This window comes from Aspergillus oryzae, chromosome 2, assembly GCF_000184455.2.
Source record: "Aspergillus oryzae RIB40 DNA, chromosome 2".
In the NCBI taxonomy this organism is placed as follows: Eukaryota; Fungi; Ascomycota; class Eurotiomycetes; order Eurotiales; family Aspergillaceae; genus Aspergillus; species Aspergillus oryzae.
Genome location: NC_036436.1, coordinates 2,776,190 through 2,802,169, shown reverse-complemented (window position 1 = coordinate 2,802,169; position 25,980 = coordinate 2,776,190). Strand labels below are relative to the sequence as shown.

Here is a 25,980-nt window from a genome sequence, read left to right as displayed (position 1 = left end):
ATGATGACCTCCCATGCCCGTGTTTCTCTTCTTCTGGATCTAAATCTCATAGATGGCGATGATTGATGGCTTTGCAATTCCTGCTTTCCTGCTGTGACAGGGCTTACGAAAACAAAAACTTCACCACCTTTCTTCACGTTCAAATATATCCTCTTACTGTGATGATGTTGCCTCACACACCTCACTCCTTTTATTTGTATCATCACCGATGTTTGGGATGATGGAAAATACTGTAAATCCTATATGGGGTTCCCTTCGTTTATTGTTATTCGCCGGTAATTCTGCTTTCTAGGCCGGCGGGATTGAAAGTTGGAGCTAGCGGGATATGACCCTTCGTAATGAATGAGCCTTCATGTGGGAAGAATAACCCAGACTTGAGCGGCACATACGAAGGCACGGCTGGGTCTCTTCCCGGTTTAATATATGACTTCTTTTTCACTATCCTCATGACGTTCGCAAATTCCCTTGGCTGTTTAGATCTTAGTTGAAAAGAAAAGAGCACAGTCTTTTCCTGATGTCTCGCCTGTTAACATACTTCACGATGGATTCATAATGAGCTGAACCGCGCTGAATCAATCTGCTACTGAAAAGCTATTGAGGTTGTATGTATATTTCTTCTGTACGATCTTCGGTATTCGTACTACAAATTCGCTATATATTCCTCCGCGGTATTCTTTGCGTGGCGTTTCAGTTCTCTGTAGCTCGGCGAGGGGCCATTGTGCTTTAAATAGCTTAGGAAGGTCATGCCTCTACTACGGGGCACGTAAAATCATGGTAACATGTATTTTTATCCACTTGAAATTCTGGGTACTGGCTAGGCAGTTGTATATATTTCGGAACGTATGTATGCCAATTCAAGTGAATGGAACGAATACGGATATATATATATCTTTTATTATCCAGTAAGTTATCTCCCTAGGCACCAGGAGTACAGTACGTATTCTATGTGGGCTGGTGGTACCTGCCTGATAAGTTTCTGTCATAGTTGGTAATATCGTCATAGGGCCCGGACTCGCTTATTCGGGAGTAGTGCGCGGCCAGTCAGCGTCAGAGGCGCAGCTCTCCGCCTGCGCGATCACCTGTTTAGGAGGATACTAGTGCTACTAAGGACCGTAAGGCAGTATCAGTTGCAGCCTTCCACTGAATGCCCGAGATCTCCACGTTCCTTCGTTATTCCTGAGATCCCTTCCAATTCGAAGCGGGAGTCAGTTTCCCCTTAATTATCTTCAAGCCAATAGACACTGCTTAACAACTAGCCGACTTCAGCCTTACGTCTCGATACCGTCGACCGGTTCCCCGCATCGGACGTTGATCAGGAACCTGGTGGCCATCAGGAGGTTCAGTGGCTAACATCTAGCCCAGTCAATACCCTGCAGGCGATCAGATTCCCTAGCCCAACCACAAGCCTCGTATTCTCTTGAGCGAAAGATCATCCTACCTGTCACCGTTAATCCAGACATTACGCTGTCGGTTAGATTAGCTTGAGGAGGAACAATCACGATGTTCCGCGCACAGCAGAACGCTTTTGATGACGCAGTCGGTACGATATCCCAGTTACACTTCTTTCATACTGGCATGCAATGCGTGGGGACGAGATACCAGACCCGTTGTTTTGTAGAGCTTGCTGACGTGACTTCTTTTGCGCAATTAGCCAAGGCGACTGATGAGAATCTGACATCGGAAAACTGGGAATATATTCTTGTATGGGAGCTTTTTTAAACACTTCAATATACCGCAATCAGACTTGGTAGTGCTTATCTGATGCCTTCATCTATTAGGATGTGTGCGATAAAGTTGCGGCGGAGGAGTCCGGGTAAGTCTGATCCTTTGGTCTCTCTTAGCTTTGGTATGTACGAATCTGTATTAATATGGATTCCTGGATATAGTGCAAAAGATGCCGTTGCCGCCCTGATCAAGAGGCTTGCGCATAGAAACGCCAATGTGCAACTCTATACGTTGGAGGTTCGTACCCCCGTTCGAAAGACCTAGAAAATCCTCGGGACAAATTCTCATATATCTCATAGCTGGGCAATGCTTTGGCACAGAATTGTGGCCCGAAGATACACCGCGAACTAGCTTCGCGAAGTTTCACGGATGCCTTACTCCGCCTCGCTAGTGACAGAGTACGTATCGTCGCAGTACTGCATCTGACGGAGGCTCTGACAACATTCCCTGCAGAACACCCACCAGCAGGTCAAGGCAAAGATTCTAGAGCGTATGCAAGAGTGGACTGAGATGTTTTCAAGTAACCCAGACTTCGGCATCATGGAGCAAGCATACATGAAGTTAAAGACACAGAGTAAGTCACCGATGGAGAGTTGCATTGAAGGACTCATTACTAACGTTCTAATCGCGTAGACCCGAACCTGCAGCCCCCTTCAAAGCCCGTGAAGACAGAGATAACGGACGCGGATCGCCAGAAGGAAGAAGAGGAATTGCAAATGGCGCTGGCGCTCTCGATTAGAGAAAAGAATCCTGTGGCTCCTGAGCCACAGCCGGAGTCAAGTACTTCCAGCGCTGCCCCTGCCAGCCAGGCACAAGCCCCAGCACATCAGGCGGTTCCTTCTGGTACCTCTGCTGCCACTGTCTCACGAGTCAGGGCGCTCTATGACTTCCAGCCTTCAGAACCAGGCGAACTACAATTTCGCAGAGGCGACGTCATTGCAGTGCTCGAGTCCGTGTATAAGGATTGGTGGAAGGGCTCTCTAAGAGGGCAAACAGGCATCTTCCCCCTCAACTATGTTGAAAAGCTACCTGACCCCACAGTTGAAGAGTTACAGCGCGAAGCTCAGATGGAAGGCGAGGTGTTCGGCCAGATAAAGAACGTTGAGAAGCTATTGACACTCCTCAGCACGCGTAGTACCGAACCAAACGTTCAGGATAATGAGGAAATCACGGCCCTGTACCACTCCACTTTGGCAATTCGACCTAAGCTGATTGAGCTCATCGGCAAATATTCTCAGAAAAAAGGTATAATCGCTGGAAACTACGTTTCAGTTCGTTAGCTGATGCGTATCAAGATGAATTCACCCAACTCAATGAGAAGTTCATTAAAGCGAGACGGGACTATGAATCTCTCCTGGAGGCATCCATGTCGCACCCCGCCCAGCCTCCGTATGGCAGGCCTGGTCCATCTCAGTATGGGTATCCTGGGCCCGCGGCATCCATGGGCTATCCTCAGGGCCCTCCGCAATCTGAGCCTCAAAGATATTTCAGCCCTCGGCCTCAAGGTTTGTGACCCCCAGCGGATATTATCATCTAACATAACTCTAATGTCACGAGAAGAAACCCAGTCGCACCAGCCCAATACATCCCCTTACTACGGTGCAGACCAAGCGCCTATGTACCCTCCCACGTCTCAATCCCCCGATCCGCGCAACCGCACACCCCCAGCTGGAGCATCCTATCAGCCTGTGCATCATCGACCAGAATCCACATATGAACACCCGCAAGAACTAGGAACATCTGTTTATGACTCCCCTGTCGAGCATCCTTCCGCAAGCCAACGACTTCCATATCCTGCCAGTGGACAAGCCCCGCCGGCTGCACAGCCCCCCTTCCAGCAGCAGCAGCAACAGCAGCAGCAGGAATACCCACCTTATGCCCCTGAGGATGCAGCTAAGCCACAACCCCCCTACCCTATAGGCCCAGCTTCCAATCAGCAACCACCAATGCATCAACCGCCCCCTGTCCCGGGCACAACGTCAACACCGACACCTTACCCTTCTTTAACCCCCGGAGCAGCAGGCTATCAAGCATACAACCCATCGCAAGGAACGGCACCTAACTCAAACCCAGCTTCATTTTATCGCTAATACTAGTGGCGAGGCTTACAAGATCTGAATATCATGATTTCACTTAATGAACCGGCGTATTGGCACCATTTTCCCATTCAGGTTTGTGTAACGCGATGAGGGTTTGATGCTTGGTCTCGGGTTTAGGCGAGTGCCGGGATTGCTTTTTCTTGTTCTGTTACATTAGCCTGCTTTGTCGATCTTGGTAGCCATTTGCTCATTTCACTTGCGCTCTGTTATGTGCCTAGTCGAGAGACGAATATGGACTTTCGTCATGTGGTCGATACACTTCGTTTGAATATGTAAATGGAACCCGCGTAATCGCAATAGCTCAGGAATGATCGATATAGCCACACTGATCTTCGTCCCAGTATATCCAAGTACTTACTAGTACAGGCATTAGGTGGAAAGCCTTTAGATTAGTCGCAACCGATAGAATCGGCAACGGCCCTCAAACGTACGCTCAATGAAGACGGTTAAGTTCCTCAGATGGTCAATAGAGATCAGTATATAGGTACACTATTACTGACTACTTGAAAGCGCACTATTACTACATTGGGATGGAGAAAGGGCTAAACCCTGATTTTATACAGTCCATCAGGGGTGGAATAGAATCCTGTATCTTCTCGAGGGTCAAGATCTCAAGCTTATTACGTCATCAGAAGCAATTGTAATTTCGAATAAAAATTTAATAAAATGGCTAACTGTATAATGCATAATCAGAGAAAATTCCAAACTTACATGACCTCTTTTTGCGGAGTCATTAATCCTGCAATGTGCACGCAACGAAGTTTGCGAAATCTTTCCACTGAGCTAAGTCATCTGACCTTCATCCCTTTTGGCTGTCCTATGAAATGGTATAAAGTGCGATTAATCGCAGTTTAAGTGATACTAGATATGAGCTGGGTTAATATTCAATATAAGTACTTGCAATAAAGTTTAAGTCTCGAAAGCTTTACGTGTAATGAGTGTGTATTTATCTCCATACTGAATTGGAATTGGATATTAGTGTGTTCTGATTTTTTGATGTGAGTCTATACTCAAGAATGTATAACTAGGACACTTGATAGATCAAATTAATAATTAATACATATGACCAAACTACCTTGGTTTCTGGTGTAATTATGGGCCTAGGTTAGTAGCATTAGGGCAAGCAGTACAGGTGTATACTATAACTCGAGGAAGTACTCCGTACTCCGTACTTGTTTTTCTCTTTTGGCTACCTGATCGCTGCCTGAGGCGATACAGCATGTCCCCCGCTCTAGCTTTCACGTGACGACGTGTCGGTACCTCATCAGTATTACCGCCTCATCTTTGCAGATAGCACGCTTGGGGGGCTTTCCAAGTATATTTTCGAACAGAGACGGGCAATATTACTGGTGAATGGGAGAGTTTGGCTCGGCTTCTACCCCTTCAAGACCGTGTGCTGTGACCCTCGAAAACGACCTCTGATAGCTCCCCCCGCAATCGCGTCTACGCCGAACAATGCCCGATTTCGCTCTCTTTCCGAATGGACAGGACCGTTTCAGTCTTTAGGAATAACCACGTCGCCTGCATCTGATTTAAAGATAAGAGAAGCTCGGGTGAAGACCCGGGTGCAATGTTAGCACCATGGAGGCCGATTGGGATGAACTGTCGCGCATTCAGGTGCCACCTCCAAGCCCACATGGCATGCCAACGATTGCGACAGCAATAGCTTTTGACGATGTGATGGAACTGCTGTGGGTAGGGAATGAATATGTAAGGTCTTCCATTGTGGAAGTTGACTATGTGCTGATCTGCGTCTGCTTCCTCGGCAGGGCCGAATCACTTCCTTTTGCGGTCCAGAATTACAGAGGTATACCTCCGTCCGGGCACACCCAGTCTCCGAAGGCCCCGTGCGGCAGATACTTTTTCATGATAGAGGCGTGATATCATTGTCTTCGAAGAGTGTTCATATGATAACCCGGCGTGGCCTGACGCAATGGCACATTACCCATGAGGACATGACGGATCTACGTTGCATGAGCTTCACGGCACAATTGAACAAAGTTATAGTGGCCGGATGTCAGAAGGCAATGTTTACGATTGATATCGATAAGGGACACATAGTCGACAAGCTGCCGACGGAATATAATTACACTATGATGAAAAAGAGCCGATATCTTTGTGCTGCGACAGACACCGGATCAGTGAACGCCTTGAGTCTCACCGATTTTCGTGTCGTTAAGTCTTGGAAGGCCCATGGAACAGCTGTCAATGATATGGATGCTAGGAATGACCTTCTGGTCACCTGTGGATTTTCGGTTAGACATCTGGGATCACCCATCGTCGATCCCTTGGCCAACGTTTATGATCTCAAAACACTGTCACCATTACCTCCTATACCTTTTCATGCCGGCGCTGCATATGTGCGCATGCATCCTAAGCTGCATACCACTAGTTTTGTTGCGTCTCAGACCGGTCAGCTACAGGTGGTTGACCTTATGAACCCTAACGCAATCAACCTCCGTCAGGCCAATGTTTCATTCATGCTCGGTATCGATTTGTCGCCTTCTGGGGAGGCATTAGCCATAAACGATGCAGAGTGTGCAATACACTTGTGGGGTTCTCCATCGAAGGTACACTTCAACGAGATGAGCAAGGAAGTTGAATTTGCAGATGTACCTGCCCGACCTCCACCGCTTGACTGGTCTCCTGATACGCCCCTGAGCATGATTGGTATGCCATATTACCACGAGCGCTTGTTTTCTGCATGGCCTAGCCACCTTGTTTTTGAGATTGGCAGCCCGCCGGCCCCTATTGATCAAGCACTAATTCCCTACCTCCGTCCCGCGGAGATTGGGCACTATGCACCAAACCCGAAGAAGACTAGACGAAATCAAGTAGAAAATACTCGCGCATTGGCCAATTCTGAACCTGCTCTTATTGCGCCGAAGTTCTTGAGCGAAAAGGCAAGAGAACAAAGTAAGGCGAAGTCGGATGGACTCGTTACTGATGCGGCAGAGACACTTGCGGGAACGAAGCTTAACGGCGAAGCAGAGGACGACCCTCTTCTCAAATACAGTAATGTCGAGATCAAATACAGCCGGTTTGGTGTCGATGATTTCGACTTTAGGTAAGACATACTCTGAGCTCTTCGATCCGAAACAAATTAGTTGACATTTGATATAGATTCTATAACCAGACCAAATTCTCTGGTCTAGAGACACACATTGCAAACTCCTTCACGAATGCTCTCCTCCAGCTATTCAAGTTCATTCCATTGATACGAAATGTAGCTCTCCAGCACGCCGCAAGCGCCTGCATATTTGAAAACTGCCTTCTATGTGAGATGGGCTATCTATTCGATATGCTAGAGAAAGCAGACGGTCAGAACTGTCAAGCGACGAATCTTCTAAAAACTTTCGGCAGTTTTCGGGAAGCCTCCAGTTTAGGGCTGCTGGAAGAGAATTTGACGAATAAGTCGTTGTCTACTTCAATTCAGTCTGTGAACAGATTCTTTCTTGGCCAAATTTCTCATGATTTTCGCATGATCCTCCCGAGCTCAGATGATCTCGACCACAAGTTAGCAACCGTTGCTTCCGAGTCTATTCGCTGCATGTTTTGCCAGAAGGAAATCGTCCGACCAGGGAACTCGCTGGTTAATGAGTTAATTTATCCAGCGATTGATATAAAACAGATCCGTAGGAACCCTGCTTACCGTTTCTCAAACATTTTGCGGGCAAGCATTGAGCGCGAGACTCAAAACAGAGGGTGGTGCAATTACTGCCGACGTTACCAGCAGGTGGCTATTCGGAAGACAGTACATCGCATGCCGCTCGTGATGATGCTCAACACTGCACTAAACAATCCCATCTACAGACGCCTTTGGGCAATTCCCGGATGGTTACCAGAAGCGGTTGGCCTTGTGGTTGATGCTGGCCAGATTTTGTGCTTTGAAGGAGAAGACCTTCGAATGCGGATGCAGAACAACATGCCGGGCCTTGTGGTATATGAATTGGTGGGCGTGGTTTCAGAAATCGATATTCCTGAACATCAGAAAGCTCATCTAGTCTCATTTATCAATGTGTCCATTTCCTCACGCGAACCGGAGACTACAAATAAATGGCATCTGTTCAATGACTTCCTGGTCACGGAGGTAGACAAGGATGAAGCCCTCCGATTCAATCAACCGTGGAAAGTGCCGTGTGTGCTGGCATATCAGGTGAAGGATGCTCGCCACGCCATGGATGATAACTGGAAGAACGTCCTTGACACGACGCTTCTTTACCGCGATTGGTCACTTAAGTGGGTTGAATCTGTGCCACAAATCCTAGGTAATTCCATGCTGACTATTTCTTTTAGTGGCGGTCGCTCCGTGGAATCACTTGCAACTCTTTCAGAGGAAGAGAAACCGACTCCTGGTACCCCTGTTGCCCTCGATACCGAATTTGTTGATCTCGAAAAAGCAGAGATCGACGTGAAAGCCGATGGTTCTCAAGAAATCGTACGACCTAGCAAGAGTGGCCTTGCTCGAGTTTCCGTTCTCAGAGGGTCCGGGACTCGAGAAGGCGTGCCTTTTATCGATGATTATATCACTATCAAAGAGACGATCGTTGACTATGTCACTCAATACTCTGGCATTAAACCCGGTGACTTGGACCCGAGGACTAGTCAGCACAATCTTGTCCCACTTAAAGTCGCATATAAGAAGTTGTGGCTTCTCCTCAATTTGGGATGCGTTTTTGTCGGGCACGGGCTGGCCTCCGATTTCCGCAAAATCAATATCCAGGTCCCCAAATGTCAGACAGTCGATACCCAATATCTGTTCTTCCACCCCGGTAAGAATCGGCGTCTCAGTCTCCGATACTTAGCCTGGGCTGTGTTCAAAGAATACATCCAAGAAGAACCCACCGACAACAACCAAGGGCATGACTCTATTGAAGACGCACGTATGGCCCTTCGTCTTTGGAAGAAGTTCCAGGAGTATGAAGACGCAGGGGTGGTTTCGCAAATACTCGAGGAGCTATTCCGCGAGGGATCTAAACTAGGATTCCGACCACCAGCTCGAAACGGCGCTACAGCCGTTCTATCACGGCCTGGAACTGCAGTGACGATGCAGAATAATAGCGGTAGAAACACCCCCAGCACTCCTGAAGTGACCGCCCCTACTGCCAGTGCGCCCACCACGCCTAGACAGGGTTTCCGACGCTCGGTTGCCCTGACCCCGAGCAATGGCAGCTTTGCTCCGGGAACAGGAGACTTTTTCGGCGGAAGTCCACTGAAATAACCACCCACTTAGAAAGATTTTCGCACTGACGATTATTCATGATGGTATGACTTGTCGTAGGGATGGATAGAGATACGTTAGTGTTGCTGTAAGTAGTAATTGCTCTGCAGACAGACACGACACTTGGTTTTAGTCATTAGTTGCTTAGAGCCATTCTTAGAAAACAATACAACTTAACTGTAACATTTGCATCTACTATACGGTTTGTTTACAGTCTATATTCTTCGGGGATCTATGCTTTACCCAGAGCCAATGAGAGGGTTCGTTTTAGATATTAGGGTGGAAAGCGGTCTGCGGAGCGGGGACAATAAATGAGGGAATGACGTGTGGAAGTTCATCTCTTCCTTGACAATTCGACAGCATTATTCTCCTGATCCGCTGCTCCGGATAGTTGGCATTTGGGTAATTGGAAGACTCCCCTGAGAGACGTAACGTGCTGGAGTACTTGCCCTCATATCATCTTACTTCCCTCCCACACACCAGCCTTGTGCGGCTGAACCCCTCCGAGTCCACCTGCCCCTCCCTCAACAATCACAGCAATCACCATGTCGCGCCATCGCGTAAAGGCTGTGGCTTACGATGAGGATGACTTCGACGATGGATATGACTCCCCGGATCCCGAAGAACAGGAATTTCTCGAACAGTGTACTGCAGAGGTGTTGAGTCAGCTCCTCGCGGGGTCGCCTTCTGTGACAGCCACGCGGGACGAAGTTCAGGAAGCACTATGGCATTACTATAACGACGTGGAAAAGTCTGTGAACTACTTAAGAAGTGAGTAGGCAAAAACTGCGCAGATCAGCGAACGGGTGTTGCCGTTCAACAAGATAAATCGATTAGGTGGCATGGACGCTAATTGCGCTGGCTTGGTTAGATAAGAAAGCTAAGGAAACGAAGAAAAAGGAGAGCGCGCCCGCTCCGGCGGCGAAGGCGAAAGGTAAGCATGATCACTTTTGGTTCTACAGCTTTCCCCAATTCCCATGGGCGGGCTCGAGTCTCCAGCGGAATCCCCTTTGTCGCACCTTTGCGATAGTGGTGAGTGTAACCTGTCCCTCGTTTTTGACTGGTAACTGACTCCAAATGGAAGCTCAAGAATGTTCTAACAGGTTTTCAGTGCCTGCATACCCTTTGCCTCCCGATCTGGTTCTGCAAGAGCCTCCACACTTCTCCGCCGCAGACTTCTTCCGCGACTCGCCGTGGCTCAATGTCCCGGCGCATCGTAAGGCCGATATTCTCATAGAGCCTCTTTACCCTCGGCTTGGGCTACTTGGAGGGGCTCCTGAATCTGGCGGAAAAGTTTCGAAACTGGCTGCTTTGGCCGCTGCCCGCAAGAAAAAGGAGGGTGACAAGGCTTCAACTGCAGCCCCTGCGCAGAATGCTGAGGTGAATAAAACACCAGTGCCTTCAACGGAACAGAAAGGCGCTTCGTTATCTCTCCGCGAAAGGCTCGCTGGCAATGGAAAAATATTAAAGCCTGAGGGTGCCCAGTCGCCGCGTCCTTTGGGAAAGTTGTCCCACCCCGGGAGCCATTCACCTCAGAAGAAGCCATCTCCTGAACTAGTCAAGCAGAATGGGGCGTCGCAGGTTAACTCAGCAAATGTACAACAAGAGCTTACTGCAGAGCCTTTGGTCAAAAAGGAAGAAAAAGAGCAGCCTACTGTCAATATTCGCGCCTCGCCTTCTACTTTCGCTAGCACTATCGTTGGGGATGTTACGCGGCCAAAACTGACCGAGCCCAGTCCCTTGTTCTCAACTTCTTTGGATCTGATGGAGATATACGGACAAAATCTTACTGAACCCTTTGATTTCACAGGCCCAAGCCCAGATGATGTCGTCTTAAACGCACAGAGCTCTGCAAAAGGTTTGGCTATTCGGCGCAAGATCTAGGACCTCTCTCCCTAATAGATATGCAGGCTTCAAGTCGAAACAACCTGCTTCTAAGCCGGCTGGCGATAAGAAAAACCAAACCGACTTAGCGGGTGGCATGAACAATCTAAGTGTTGCAGAGAAGGTGACCGTTAAGAGCAAGAACCTGGACGTTTTATCTGAATACCAAAAGTCGAAGCGGAAAAATGCCATGAATTTCGCAGTCATCGGTTTGTTTTCACACGTGTTTATAACCACAGAGTTGTGTTGTTAATGGTCGCTCAGGTCATGTCGATGCCGGAAAAAGTACGCTCATGGGCCGCTTACTTGCTGATCTGAAGGCAATAGACCAACGTACCCTTGACAAATATCGGCGAGAAGCTGAGAAGATAGGCAAAGGCTCTTTTGCTCTTGCCTGGGTGTTGGATCAAGGTTCCGAGGAGAGAGCACGCGGTGTCACTATCGATATCGCGACTAACAAGTTTGAGACAGAGAAGACCGTCTTCACCATTGTAGATGCTCCCGGCCACAGAGATTTTGTGCCGAATATGATAGCTGGTGCTAGCCAGGCTGATTTTGCTGTTCTTGTTATTGATTCAGGCACGGGGAACTTTGAGTCTGGTTTGAAGGGTCAGACTAAGGAACACGCTCTTCTAGTGCGGAGTATGGGTGTTCAAAGGATTATTGTTGCTGTGAATAAGATGGACTCGGTTCAGTGGAACAAGGATCGCTATGACGAGATCGAGCAGCAGGTTTCAGCTTTCTTGACCACTGCGGGATTCCAAGCCAAAAACATCGCATTTGTGCCATGCTCAGGCATCAGTGGTGACAATGTCACAAAGCGAAGCGAGGATCCAAATGTGTCATGGTATACAGGTCGCACCCTAATTGAGGAACTTGAAGCTACCGAGCCTTACTCTCATGCCCTCGACAAGCCATTGCGAATGACCATTGGTGATGTCTTCCGTGGAAGTGTGCAGAACCCCCTTTCGATCTCTGGTCGACTCGATGCTGGCAGCTTGCAAGTGGGTGACCAAATTCTCACGATGCCTAGTGGCGAAACGGCCTTGGTACGAAGCTTGGAAGTGGACAGTGAACCGAGCGACTGGGCTGTTGCGGGCCAAAATGTGGTTCTCAACCTTGCAAACATTGACCCCATCCATCTACGTTCTGGCGACGTGATCTGTCGTGCCTCTGCGCCTATCGCCAATATCACATCATTCACAGCCAAGGTGCTGGCATTTGAGCATCTGATGCCCAGCATGGTTGATGTTCATCGGGGACGCCTTCACGTACCTGGCCGGATTAGTCGACTCGTCGCAACGTTGGATAAAGGTTCTGGCGCTTCCATCAAGAAGAAGCCAAAAATCGTTGCACCAGGCTCAGTGGCACGAATCGTTGTGGAAATGGATCACGCAGTGCCTTTAGAGGCGCCTACGAGGGTTGTTCTTCGGGCTGGAGGTGATACCGTTGCAGCTGGGTTGTTGGAATAAGTAATCTTTGAGCCGCTTTGTTCTGCGGTCGGTGATAAATATACTTATTCAGTCAAAGGTTCTGTATATACATACATACAAAAATGAAGACTGCAGGGGTCCTGTATCTCCTCACATGCGTCAGGAATTTAGAAACAATCCAAACGTAAGGATAAGGATAACCCAGAAAATGAGAAAGAAAGGACTAAAGTAGGAGCTCCATCCAACTGGAGAAACAAGTCTCAAAATACCAAGCTCTGCGGGACTTTAGGGCTATATGACAACCAAATTTCAGAAATCACCTCTGATCTATCTTTGCACCCCTACATACCTTCAAACGAATCATTCACCATGTAAGAACCAATACCTGCCCCTAAGTCAGTCTTTACCCATATTCGTCACACAGTCCAGAAGATTCCCCGGAGAAATACCTCGGAGAAATAGCGTACCACAAACCCCGGACAAAAGGTGGAGTGGACAAGTTAAAAATGAGGGGGAAGGAAAATAGCACAGCCTTCCAAGTACTTTTGACCCATGTTTACTACTGATGTTTTTATTTCGTCTGGGACATTCTGAAATTTTCTCCTGGCTGGGTTGCATTCGGAGAAATATGTGGTTGTAAATATAATTCTACTCGTTCTGAGATTGTGTCGGCTGTATTTGAATTACTTGGAATTTGAAAATTACCTTGGGGAATGTAAGTGGAAATTTTATATGTTTGCGTTGAAAGTATTTTTCATTTGCAGGTTTCTTTGTTTATGGGCTGGGTTTTATAGCCCTAAGAAGTGGGATAGAGTGTCTCTATTAAAGGATGTATGTATATACTCTATTAAATTGTGGATTTCTTGAAAGGTAATATATATCCCTTCGGAAAGCTTTCACAGTGAGGGTATACGACAGTCTTGGTAACGTACAATATTCTAACTCATAACTATATAATGATTACTAGAATAACGTACCTGTCCTTAGAGAGGCTTTGTGCTTCCGTAACCGTGGTCGCATAAATATTGAACTAGTTGAAACCAATCTATGCATGGACGTAGTGACTAGTATATAGTGTGGTATGAGACATGTATGAGGAACGCTTGTAGGCGACTGCAAATGTTGAGGTCGAGAGTTAGTCTAATTAATTGAATGCATGTTGGACGTAGTGCGTATCAATGGGCAATTGGGCAATTTATCGCCAAGTTTTTGACCACTAGGATACTCATACATCCCGCGAAACAACTCCGATAGGCACATATCAAATGGTAAGGCATCATGGCATTGCAAGTACAGCCAGCGAGGCGAATATGATATCTGACGCGGGAAAAGCTTACCGGAGAATTTAGGGCTTATAACTGTAGAACACGTTGCATGCATTCCCCGCCCCGACCCCAAGGACCTGTATTTATCAGTAGCATTCGTAGACCTCCGATGAGCTAACAAAAAGACCCAAGGAGACTCTGGTTCTCCGATAGATCACATCAGGCTACCTACCTAGATCAATATATAGCCGTACTTCTAACCACCAGAATAAATCATTCTTTTGAAAAGGTATTACGCCCAGGGGAATTTGGCCGACAGGTTCCTTTTTAAAAGCTCGGCAAAGAACAAAATGAACGCCCTGCGCGAGTGTTACTACCGAAATCTTATGCTCTTCTCGCAATTCATCGAAGATACCCCACGGTGCTCTGTGAAGGCTGTGTATTAACCATGAAGGGCTACCCCCAACCATTTGTGCCAGATAGTGGGTTCTCAAGGAGATGCATCATGTGTGAATGTCTCATAGACATCCTCAAGACGTGGTCTGAACTGTATGCGGTAGCTACAGGGCAGGGACACTTAATCAAATCAGAGTAGAGGGATGCAAGTCCGTATTCTTACCTGACAATTATGGCCCGCTATTTGGTACAACTCGTACGGGCGTGATAAGGATAACATACAATGATGGAAGGAAATTCAGCGCAATTCTTGGTACAAACAGGCCAGGGTGTAAGTAAACTTATCGAAATTTAATCAACAAGTGGGCGCAACTCCGGCTAATGGGCGACCCAGGCTCACAGAGTGAAAGGGCTATATGGAAGAGTAGCGAACCAGACAAGTTCAATGAGAGTTTTCCTGTTCTTGAAAGCTGGTTGAACAAGTGCAAGAAGGAGCACAGCTGTCCCACTTTCGAACCCCAGCCACTTCTGAGAAGGCTGTTATGTATTAGCAATTCAGGTCCGCGGGTCAAGCTCCGGCTCATGGAGCAGGAGAGCAACAAGCGTGGCCTTTATGCTGCCCTTAGTTACTGCTCGGGCTTGTCATCAGATTTCTGTACGACAAGAGGAAATTACCACGAGTATCTTCAATCAATATCGGCTTGGCAGTTACCAAAGACCATTAGTGATGCCGTTGAGGTTGCACGACGGCTGGGCTTTTCCTACCTTTGGGTCGATAGGCTCTGCATCATTTAGGATGATGAAAAGGACTGGGAGCAGGAATCAGCACAGATGGTTTCCATATATAAGAACGCACACATCACTATTGCTGCTACTGCTTCAGCTGACGCAAACCATGGCTTTCTGTTTCCTCGTCCTCCGGCAAAACATCTCAAGATCTATTCAGAAGCTTGTCTGCCACAAGAAGAACTTTTTCGTAATCCCAAATTTCCTGTCAAATGTAGCCCGCTGTTTTTAGTTATATAGAGTACCACACTCATCAGGATCCATAGATCAAATCAATGATAATAGTATTAAAATACGTCCATTCGAGAGTGAGAAAAAAGAGACTATATTTCGACTTATACTCTAATCAATTAGGAAATTATAAAAAATGATGTACGGGAAGCTTTCAGTTCTGGTACGTTGTATAGAACAGAGAACTTGTCCGATGAGTAATTTTCAAATCTACAGTATTGGCAATTACAGGGAGTTGACCTCCCGCGCAATTCTCCGGGCTGCGTTGAAGCTTTACCACGTCCCCATGGCAAAAGCAACCAATTGGAGAATTGCCATCCAGCAAGCTCCATCCTATAATAGGAAGGAGCGATGCGTATGACCATTCACCCAGTATTCGAGTACGAAGACGAACATGGTTCACGTTTGGAACCCAGAGACCTATTTATACTATGGCTTTCCACTCTCGTCCTCCATCGAGTGGTTGAAGAGACAACTGAAAAGACAATATCTAGATTCATCATGGGTGCCCGTCAGCCAACTTCTGATCCTATCCCTTCCACTCAAACTGTAGCTCTGGTTTCGGAGCTGGGTGGAAACGTTGAGTTTCGTGAGGGATATCCAGTTCCTACACCCGGAGAGAATGAAGTCCTGGCGAAGGTCTTGTATACAGGTGTTTGTCAAAGTGGTGAGTTTTTATATTTTCCTTCACTATTATAGCAAAGGTGACTCAGATTATATGCAAATATGCTAATCTGCAGATATTAGACCTCCATACAAAGAACGGTACTGCAGCTGGTCCATCTGGCGACCCCATAACCAAGATCAAACTACCTCATGTCGGTGGCCACGAAGGGGTTGGCCGGATCGTGGCACTCGGGCCCAGATGTGGCTCTGATTTGAAGGTCGGAGGCCTTGTGGGAATCCGGTTCTCAAGTCGGATCTGTCGACGTTGTGAGTTCTGTCTCGCCGGGACGGAACAGTATTGCATCAAGAGTACAAATCATTTGCACCATGAAGATGGCAGCTTCCAAGAGTTCATTGCACTTGATGCGGATTATCTGACGATCTTGCCGGATGATATTGACCCGGTGGTCATTGGACCAGTTTTGTGTGCCGGTGTTACAGCTTATAAGGTCAGTGGCTGCGCCATGTCCCTGTTGCTACCGCAAGAGATGCTGACACCCTATGTAGGCGGTTCTAAATGCTAACATCAGAGCTGGAAACTGGCTGGTCGTTGTTGGGGCTGGAGGTGGCCTTGGGCATTTGGCTGGTGAGCCGCCGAAATTAGAGCTGCATGCTTCGATATGATATTAATTTGAACAGTTCAATATGCAAAAGCTCAAGGAGCATTGGTCATTGGTGTTGATGCCGCGGACAAACGTGATTTTGTCCTTGGCCTCGGAGCCACTGAATTTATTGACTTTACCTCGACTGACCCTGTCCAGCGCGTCCATGAAATCACTGGGCTTGGGGCGCACGCTGTCGTAGTTACAGCCGGAAGCGCGAAGGCTTTTGCTCACGCCTGCGAAATGCTACGTGTCGGCGGAACGCTGAGCTGCGTTGGCATTCCTCCAGGCAGACCGGTGTTGGAGACGCCGATCTGCACCATTGTGATCAAGGGACTTAGGATCACCGGAAATCTTGTAGGCTCACTGAAGGAATGCATGGAGGCTGTCGATTTGGTCCGCCGTGGCGTGGTGAAACCCGAAATTAAAGTCCGAAAGTTTAAAGAGTTGCCTCAGGTATATGAAGAGATGGAGAACGGTGATATTGCAGGAAGGATCGTGCTACAGGTATCGGAGTAACATCCATAATTATCCACAGAGAGAGTATTCTGCGTGTGCGACTAGTTATGAAGTCTCGTCGAGCCCTTGTGAATTGAATTTATCCGCATTATATACGGAGATCCAAATACTCATTCATAGTGCTCTCGTCATCCGCTGTTTGTTCATGATAGAATCTTAACAACCGAGCAGGTGCGGTCACCAAAGCTTCGGCCGTCTTCGCATGCAAGATAGACTTAAGCATAACATCTTGCTCTAAAAACGGGAGAAGCTTTTGGTACAAAGCATGCAGAAAGTCCTGAGGTCCTAATCGAAGCTCATATGATGGAACTGAGGGCGTATGTAAAACAACATCGGCAAGTGAGTTTGTGACTTCGAAACATTTTAACAACTGCATTCATGTTACTACTACGGTCAAAACAGAAGGAGGCTAACATACCTGATCACGGCCTAGAGGCAACAAATCAGACTCGGAGAAACCTTGTAATGAATACAAAAGATCACGACTGACGCGGGCTGGGAATTTGAATGTAAGAAGCTCAGCGTACGCTTTAGAGGATAACATCTGTCGAGACAATGCTTCCTGCCAGATGATAGTCCTCATCCATTCCCTGGTAATGCAATAGTCCGCCATACGGACAGAGGCCCTGCCACCCTCTCCTAGCGAAAGCATGGACAACGCCGCTTCCGTCTCTGTAAGGCAATCGACCGAGATGGCATCAGGGTTCAAAGTGCCGGTGCTCCGTTTAAGAGAGACACTATCAAAAGCCGCGAAGAGCCTAGCTAGCTCCAGTAAGCCTTGAGCATACTCATTGCCTGCTAAATATATTCTCTCCGGTAAGCGAATCGGACTTGTATACGATGGCAAGAGTCCAAGATGCATTGCATAGCCCCTGAGAAGATCAACATCCACTTTACCCGCATTCGCAAACACAAAGGTGACGTTACCTCTCCGTGACCCAAAGAAGAGTGAACAAAATCTCGTCGTTCGCAATGACTCTATCATCACCGGCCCTCGTGCCACAGTCCCACTCATCTAATTTCAAAAGCCTCGCTCCAGAGATAGCTTCTTGTATGAACATCATTGCCGAATTCCGCTTATTGATCTTGGCATGATAGACATGCAAGAAAAAAGAAACAAGAATACTCTTCATATCGAGATTTTCTCTATAATTGCTCTCCTCACGCACCCTTATGCACTCACTTGCCATTGCCGCACAATCGACAAGTCCTCCATCATCTATCAACGGCGGAAGCTGCAACTGCGCCATCGTCGCTGCGCAAAGCGCTGTGGCAAGACAATAAATGCTAGTATCATAGCCATCACCATCCGCGAATCGCCACACAAGCACCTCTGCATCAATCACAGGCCAAACACTGTACGATGAATGCTGGTACCAACGCACCACCTTTTCGAGAACTGGCCGAGAGATCGTCCTGTGTCCATCATGACTTTCGTTCGAAGCACCCCCATTCAACGAAGTGGAAGCATTTGTCTCCGAAACGGAGCTCACAGACTCGATATTTCCCATTTGACGTCTAACTTTCGGACCTCTTCTACGCGCCGGTTTGAGGTATGTGCATTTCACCTGTTTTGGAGCACTGCGACATGTGTCACAGGGCCAGGCGCCGCTGCATTTAACTTTGCGGGTAATGCACTCGTCGCAGGCTCGCTTGGTGAGTTTCGGGCGCATGGAGTGCGGAGTATGTGATGGTAGGAGGCACGGTATGGCTGTAGTGGAGAACGGGATGGGGGATAATGTATGGCAAGTGTATGCGGAGAGAGTGTTGGAGTGAGGGGAAATTGATTGTCGGTCACTGGACCTGTGCATGCATCTAGACCGTCGACTATGGGATCTAGGGCTTATGTAGAATATTCTTCGTTGGAGCTATATTAAATGTCGGTCACTGTGAGATTTTGATTATTAATGCTATTGCAGAAGTAACTAAGTAGGTCTACTGTGAAATTGATCGTGATACAGTGACTGAATAGGTCGTGTCATTTATAGCTGCTATCCCTAAGATCCCCACTGTCTTTTAAAGGCACACGAGACGCACACGCACAATGCAAAGATATCCTTATTTGTTCAGTCGTAGCCATACTATGTCCATCTATTATGACGGTAAAATTGTAATTGTTTTTAGCAAGGGGAATAGTATACCTCAGTATGGGAGTCAATCTATAGGTGTGATCTAGTATGACAAAATACTTAGATCTGTCTACCTATCGGTATAAACTGAGAGTAGTAATTTCTTGACCTATTGAGTGGATACACATCCAAACCTGGGTTTCTTGCAAGAGATATAGCGCACAGTCATCGATATATTGTTCCATCGAGGGTGAGGATGACATAGCATGTAGATCTAATATAGAGACAAAACTACCATTTGGCGGATCTTGAGTCAACCAAAGGTACAGATGTCCTTATTTACAAGATCACAGAAACACTGAAAGAGAAAAGAAACACCATGCTATGAACCATTCCGAACACTACTACCCTCTACCATAGCACTGAGCTCCGAACTAAGAAGAATCATAAGATCCAAATGTCGTCTCTCGGTGGAAGTCAATTGATGAGTATCCATCTCACGTAGGATTACGGGTGTATCCTTGAGAATCCTCATGCATTCCGGATTATCGAAATCGAAAGGTTCGGTGATGATCTTACATAGTAAATTTAAGATCGCCGAAAGAAGATAGAAACAAATGAACCTGATGAGATGTCAGATGTGCATCCTAGCACAAATATTAGGGTTTCAGGGTACCATACCAGAAGAGTTCTCTATTTAGGGTGAAGCGTGTGGCGCACAGGATTTCCAGAGATGAAACACTTGCTCGAACTGACAGGTTGAGGCTCGATCGAAGAGCCTCTGTCATGGGACCGCATGGTTGGCATCGACTCACTGCTTGATGGATGCATCCTAGGCTGTGGTGATACCTCAGATTGATCAGGAGAAGTTCAACGTCTGTAGTGGATTGTGTGGGGAGATCGGAAATGTGAAGGGTGGGTCGACAAGCTCTGGGCACTGAGAGCCGCCATTCTTCTAGCTCATCGTCGAGAGCGCGGATAGTTCTCAGTGTTTCGGTGTCGGGTTTCTTAAGAGATTGTGGTCCATAAAGCTCCGAGTATACCCTTGACATAATCAAGCTGTGCTTTAAATGGGATATGGAAGATTCCGAACGATAATTTTGAGGGTCGTGCGTAGGCAATAGTTTTGAAAGGTACTCATTTGGTGATTCCGTCGTGTTTAGTGAAGCGGGTATCAAAGATTCGGCAAGCATAAGAACTGGTGTACCCGTCCGGAAGGCCAATTCCTTATCGAGCATGAAGATGTTCCAATAGAGGGTTCGAAAGACAGATTCTTTGTAACTAGTACAGCATGGTGTCACCGTTCCTTCTGGACTCGAAGGAGGTTCAGAGAGCCTCATGGCTGGAGATAGATCGTTCGCTGAGCGAGCGATAGAGATCATCAGCTCTCTTGCCAGCTCTAATCTTCCCTGCGAGAAGTGAAATAGAAGCTTCTTCATGATTAGCTCGTGTATCGAGAGTATTATGGGGGAGTATTGATATTCAAAGCAGATGCTAAAGGAGGGAACACTTACAAGTAGCAAAAGAACTTGTAACTTACCAAGACTATGTGCCGGATCATGGACAGTGGAGAGCATACTTTCAGCCTCAAAGGCACATCGCTCACCATCGACTGGATATGACATATGCTCCCTGCGATCTGCAGCGGAGCAAAAGGTAACGAAGGAAAGTACAAAAGCTTTAGCAATGGAGAGTGCTTGAGGAGACTCATCACTTGAAGGAGAATAGGCGGTCTTCACTGAATCCTCCAAAAGGGACATGTCGGCTATAGGGTAGATCAGGCCAACTTTACCACACTTATAGAAGGCTATGCATGCTTCAGTGACGAACCTGTCGGGTAATTCCACGGGGGTTCCACATGACTTGCCACCTGCTTCCTGCTCTGAGGTTGAGTGAGAAGGATAACTCGCCCAGGGGAGGCCAAATGACAGAAGTGTCTTAAGTATCTCAGAAGTCCGACGGTGGGACTGAATCCACTTCTGCCCCATGGGGGAGAAAACTGGGATCCCATAATATCGAAAGAATGCGCTACTATTGTCTTGAGCATTCAAGCCCCCGTCATAATTACTGAGCTCATGACTTTCAACAACTTGATCCTGAGGAAGGTGATGGCTCGCATAACCACCAACAGAGGTGCTTCCATCTGTTCATAACATTAGCCGCTGCTATAGACGACATCTTAGAGCTTGATTCCTACTCACTCGTCTCTGATCGACGAGCACTATGGAACACCGAGACGTACTCGTCAGGAATCTTAGCATGTGCGTGTTTCTGCGTATATTCAGTTCTACCAGCGTGATATTAGTCGCGTCGGAGGCAGCAAAATTGTGGGATAGCATGAGGGGTTGTTCTACTCAGAAGGATCATCTGCTTTCCGCTTTCGTCGACCATCTATGCCTATATACGTGCATTCTAGCCCTTGATGTAGACACCAATCGCATTTAGCGGCGTTGCTTTTCTCAACGCATTTAATCTACGATCAAATCAGCACCTCCATGCTACCTTTGAGTGAACGGTCGCGGATACCGATAGCACTTGCTCACCTTACGCAAATAACATGAATCGCAAGCCTTCCGCGGGCGCCCAGGTCGGGCTTCGCCAGACTGCGGACTCATATGCCGAACAAAGAAGCAACGAAGTAAAGTATGTGCCGGCGGAGTGGATGGCTACAGGACTGGTATCCTTCTTCCTTCGGCCGGAATTTACGGATCCACGGCAGAGTATCGGCCCGTCTTGATCAATTGGACCTCATACCGATGCCTTGGTTCTTAATTTCGGCTTGCGAAGACTTTATCCATTGATACCGACCGACTCGGCCTGTTGGTCGACAGTTGCCGTGGACCCTTCATCGGAAGGCTTGGAGTTTTTGGCAGACTATTCCTCATCTGGCCGATGACCCAGAAACAAGAGTGGGAACATTGCCTGCCGGAGTCTTGTCAGCTAGAATTGGGAAGGACAGTTAAATACACAGAAACCGTCACTGCAGCTTCTGCCGAGACATATTGCTCCAATTTATGTCTCACATCCCGAAGTATCGCAAGCCATCTACAAGTCAACTTGAAGTAGAGGATCTCAATCATAAGACTATTTTGTCCTAGACAACCCAATCCAGAAACAGACATAGCATGGCCGCTAACCAGAAGCAGTTTAGTACCGAATCCACCCAACCATTGGGAAGGTCCATCCAGCACAACGTCTAAATCTCCTACGGAACCGACGTCATGAGATCTAAATCGGTGGTCATGAACATCCCCACCCAGAATAACTATACAAAATATAAAGAGCCCTGGAATTTTTCTCAATCACTGATCTTTAAATTCCATACACACAAATACCAGATTCTCAATTGAACAACCTTACACCACCAAAATGGAAGACAAGCCCCTCGCCCCCGCGAGCAAAGATGTAACTTCCCCTCAATTCCCCACCACGCCTATACAAAATTTACCATATACAATCACATACTAACACAAAATCGCAGCCCCGCGAACTCACAGCCCAAGAGTCCTCCGCCGCCGTCATCTTCCCCTCCTTCACCTCCAACACAGCCTGGTCGCTCGGTCTCGCGCTCCGATCCCGAATCCTCTCTCTCCCCGCGGACCAGCGCAAGCCGGCTCTCATCTCCATTGCGCCAACCGGCGGGTCCGAGCCACATGTTGTATTCCAAGCCGCCACGGAACCGGGGACCTTCGCCGATAATGAGGTGTGGGTGCGGCGGAAGCGCAACACCGTGCTGCGGTGGGGAGTGTCGAGCTGGCTGATGCGGAATAAGATGCTAACGAGCACTGGCTTGGGGGCGGATCAGGTAGAGGCGGCGTTTGTGAGGAAGCACGCCTTGACGAGTACCGGTGGTGGAGGGGCGGCAGATGACTTCGCGATCCATGGTGGGGCGTTCCCCGTGCGGGTGAAGGGAGTGGATGGTGTTATTGGCGTGGTGGTTGTTAGTGGATTGAAGCAGGAGGATGACCATCAGGTTGTTTTGGAGACCATTCAAGAGTTTATCCAGCAGGGTGGACAGTGATGGCTTAGTTGGTTTAGTTGTATAGCTAGTTTATCAGCTACTTCGTGTATATATATAGTGTGTACTAGGGAAGTCGGATTTTTGAAGTCGGCTTAATATTGGCAGTATTGAATTGCATGCCACATTCTTGACTCAAAACTTGTGAGGTACAATATAACAGTTAGGAATTCTGCCATTTGGGAGACTAGCCTAGTTTCTACCTGTTGAAACAGATTTACAACTGGGGATGGAGAATGCTGTGATTGATGCTAGTAAGATAATATTCAAGGTATCATGCTATTCCTGCCACCTCATGTGTCGAGGTCAAATAAAAAATGATTCAAACCAGCCAATAAAGCAAGATAAAACTCCATACATCCCTCTAAATATTTTACAGTTCGTCATGCCCAGAGGGCTCGTCATCCTCATCAGCCGGAGCAGAGCCATAGAGCTTGCTGGTGATGGGGTAGGCCACGTTGGACAGCTGCTCCTTCTGCTCCTCGAAGTCCTCGGTGGTGGCTTCGGCAGCGTTGTCCTCGAGCCAGTCAGTGACCTCCTTGACGGCGTCCAGGATGGTCTGCTTGTCGTCCTCATCAATCTGGCCACCCAAGCCGTTCTCATCGTTGACCTGGTTCTTCAAGCTGAAGGCATAATTCTCCAGAGAGTTGCGGGCCTCGATCTTGCTCTTGATGGCCTTGTCCTCCTCAGCGAACTCTTCGGCCTCAGCGACCATGCGGTCGATCTCCTCCTGGGAGAGACGACCCTTGTCGTTGGTGATGGTGATGGACTCAGCCTTGCCAGTGCCCTTGTCGCTGGCGCTGACCTTCAGGATACCGTTGGCGTCCAAATCGAAGGAGACCTCAATCTGGGGAACACCACGGGGAGCGGGGGGAATGCTGGTAAGCTCGAACTTGCCGAGGAGGTTGTTATCCTTGGTCAAGGAACGCTCGCCCTCATCTATGATCAGTTAGTGTGGGTTGCTAGAAGGCTTTCGTCCAGAAGGTAAACTTACAAACTTGGATAAGAACGGTAGGCTGATTATCAGCGGCGGTGGAGAAGATCTGGGACTTGCGAGTAGGGATAACGGTGTTACGGGGGATGAGCTTAGTCATGACACCGCCAGTGGTCTCGATACCGAGGGTAAGAGGGTTGACGTCCATCAGAACGACATCCTCGGTACCGGCCTCACCGGAAAGGACACCACCCTGGACGGCAGCACCGAAAGCAACAGCCTCATCAGGGTTAATACCCTTGCTGGCCTTCTTGCCACCGAAGAACTCCTCGAGAAGAGCCTGGACCTTGGGAATACGGGTAGATCCACCAACAAGGACAATGTCGTCAACCTCGGACTTCTTAACCTTGGCGTCCTTGAGCACCTGCTCAACGGGCTTGAGGGTCTTCTTGAACAGATCCATGTTCAGCTCTTCGAACTTAGCACGGGTGAGGGTCTCAGAGAAGTCCTCGCCGTTGTGGAAAGACTCGATTTCAATGCGAGTAGACATCTGGGAAGAGAGAGTACGCTTGGCCTTCTCGACTTCGCGCTTGAGCTTACCCATGGACTTGAGGTCCTTGGTGATGTCAACGTTGTTCTTCTTGTTGTACTGCTTGACGAAGTAGTCCATGACACGGTGGTCAAAGTCCTCACCACCAAGGTGAGTGTCACCAGCGGTAGCCAAAACCTCGAAGACACCGTTGTCAATGGAGAGAAGGGAGACATCGAAAGTACCACCACCAAGATCGTAGACGATGACCTGGCGCTCATCACCAGTCTTGTCCAATCCGTAGGCGATAGCGGCGGCGGTAGGTTCGTTGACAACACGGAGAACGTTCAGACCGGCGATGGTACCAGCGTCCTTGGTAGCCTGTCTCTGGGCGTCGTTGAAGTAGGCGGGGACGGTGACGACGGCGTGGGTGACAGACTTTCCGAGGTAGCCCTCAGCGATCTCCTTCATCTTTCCGAGGACCATGGCGGAAACCTCCTCAGGAGTGAAGGTCTTGGGGGTCTTGTTCACGTCAACCTTCACGACAGGCTTGCCATCCTTGTTGACAACCTTGAAGGGGAAGTTCTTGGTGTCCTTGGTGACATCCTTGTCATCGTACTTGCGACCAATCAGACGCCTGGGAAACATTAGCACACCGATTCATGATACGAACCAACCCGAGAAACTCACTTGATGTCAAAGATGGTCCTGACGGGGTTGGCGGCGTATTGGTTCTTAGCGGCGTCACCGACCAGGCGTTCCTCATCGGTGAAAGCGACGTAGGAAGGAGTGATACGGTTTCCTTGGTCGTTGACGAGAATCTCGACCTTTCCATTCTGCATCACACCAACACAACTGTTGATGGAGTTAGTCATTGCAACGCCTTTATCTTGTCTCACAGCTGTAGAACATACGAGTAGGTTGTTCCCAAATCAATACCAATTACAGTTCCATAGTTGTCTTGGACAGAGTCCTCCTCAGCGTGTGCGGTACCGAAGAATGCCAGGGGCGCGATGAAAACAAGGAGAAGGTAGAAGATGGTAGTCCAAGCAGTGAACGGCTTGGCCGCACCGTTGCGACTCGATAGTCGCGCCATTGTGCCTATGTGTATATCGAGTGGTGGTCTTCGCCAAGGGGCACGCGTGTGATTATCGGGAGACGTGTTGGTAGTAAATCCCTTGTGCTTCAATACAGTTTCCTGTATTCAAGAAAGAGAAGCAAAAGGAAGAAAAAGAGAACCCAACCACAGGCGACGGAATGGAAGGGGGAAGGAAGGGAAAGTTGAGGCAAAAGAGAGAAGTTGCTGAACGAAGGACGTGAGAGGAAGAGATCAGCTTTTTTAAAATGCTTGAGGCCAGAGAAAAGGACAGCATGGCTGGTACGGCCATCGCTCTGCAGGTTACTCCTCGCGTTGTGATTGGTGCATCGCCTTTCAGGGACCAGAATGACCCATCCGCCTTGGCCACCGCCCTGTATTCTGCCGTAGAAATTGCCCCAAAGTGTTCATGGATCTTCTGCAAGCGGTCCACCGAACATACTAGAAATGTGTTTCATTGGCTAGAAGCCCCTGTTAGGTAATCTTTCTTGAAGTTGCCCTATTTTT

General features: G+C 48.1%; 8 protein-coding genes across 8 annotated transcripts; 6 read left to right on the top strand and 2 right to left on the bottom strand.

The window, feature by feature from the left end:
• Window positions 1-1,500: 1,500 nt before the first annotated feature.
• On the top strand, window positions 1,501-1,989 carry AO090003000265 (uncharacterized protein; the record flags this gene model as incomplete). Its single annotated transcript, XM_023234805.1, has 3 exons — window positions 1,501-1,701; window positions 1,779-1,813; window positions 1,887-1,989. The coding sequence occupies 3 exons, from the start codon at window positions 1,501-1,503 to the stop codon at window positions 1,987-1,989; spliced, it is 339 nt and encodes a 112-aa protein (XP_023089891.1).
• Window positions 1,990-3,020: 1,031 nt separating this feature from the next.
• On the top strand, window positions 3,021-3,815 carry AO090003000264 (uncharacterized protein; the record flags this gene model as incomplete). Its single annotated transcript, XM_023234804.1, has 1 exon — window positions 3,021-3,815. The coding sequence occupies one exon, from the start codon at window positions 3,021-3,023 to the stop codon at window positions 3,813-3,815; it is 795 nt and encodes a 264-aa protein (XP_023089890.1).
• Window positions 3,816-5,405: 1,590 nt separating this feature from the next.
• On the top strand, window positions 5,406-9,045 carry pan2n2 (poly(A)-specific ribonuclease; the record flags this gene model as incomplete). The annotated part of the gene is made up of 4 exons (XM_001819419.3): window positions 5,406-5,534; window positions 5,594-6,891; window positions 6,948-8,063; window positions 8,121-9,045. The coding sequence occupies 4 exons, from the start codon at window positions 5,406-5,408 to the stop codon at window positions 9,043-9,045; spliced, it is 3,468 nt and encodes a 1,155-aa protein (XP_001819471.1).
• A 545-nt stretch (window positions 9,046-9,590) lies between these two features.
• AO090003000262 (putative translation elongation factor EF-1 subunit) lies at window positions 9,591-12,401 on the top strand (the record flags this gene model as incomplete). The annotated part of the gene is made up of 5 exons (XM_001819418.3): window positions 9,591-9,816; window positions 9,917-9,979; window positions 10,157-10,903; window positions 10,956-11,138; window positions 11,194-12,401. 5 exons carry the CDS (start codon window positions 9,591-9,593, stop codon window positions 12,399-12,401), a joined length of 2,427 nt encoding a protein of 808 aa, XP_001819470.1.
• Window positions 12,402-15,541: 3,140 nt separating this feature from the next.
• On the top strand, window positions 15,542-16,827 carry AO090003000261 (zinc-dependent alcohol dehydrogenase; the record flags this gene model as incomplete). The annotated part of the gene is made up of 4 exons (XM_001819417.1): window positions 15,542-15,707; window positions 15,788-16,155; window positions 16,214-16,292; window positions 16,346-16,827. The coding sequence occupies 4 exons, from the start codon at window positions 15,542-15,544 to the stop codon at window positions 16,825-16,827; spliced, it is 1,095 nt and encodes a 364-aa protein (XP_001819469.1).
• Window positions 16,828-17,236: 409 nt separating this feature from the next.
• On the bottom strand, window positions 17,237-18,500 carry AO090003000260 (putative C6 transcription factor; the record flags this gene model as incomplete). The annotated part of the gene is made up of 2 exons (XM_023234803.1): window positions 17,237-17,756; window positions 17,782-18,500. The coding sequence occupies 2 exons, from the start codon at window positions 18,498-18,500 to the stop codon at window positions 17,237-17,239; spliced, it is 1,239 nt and encodes a 412-aa protein (XP_023089889.1).
• Window positions 18,501-22,265: 3,765 nt separating this feature from the next.
• On the top strand, window positions 22,266-22,917 carry AO090003000258 (DUF967 domain protein; the record flags this gene model as incomplete). Its single annotated transcript, XM_001819415.3, has 2 exons — window positions 22,266-22,301; window positions 22,378-22,917. 2 exons carry the CDS (start codon window positions 22,266-22,268, stop codon window positions 22,915-22,917), a joined length of 576 nt encoding a protein of 191 aa, XP_001819467.1.
• Window positions 22,918-23,287: 370 nt separating this feature from the next.
• Window positions 23,288-25,473, bottom strand: bipA (Hsp70 family ATPase KAR2; the record flags this gene model as incomplete). The annotated part of the gene is made up of 4 exons (XM_001819414.3): window positions 23,288-23,853; window positions 23,909-25,014; window positions 25,068-25,232; window positions 25,292-25,473. 4 exons carry the CDS (start codon window positions 25,471-25,473, stop codon window positions 23,288-23,290), a joined length of 2,019 nt encoding a protein of 672 aa, XP_001819466.1.
• Between the last annotated feature and the right edge of the window lie 507 nt (window positions 25,474-25,980).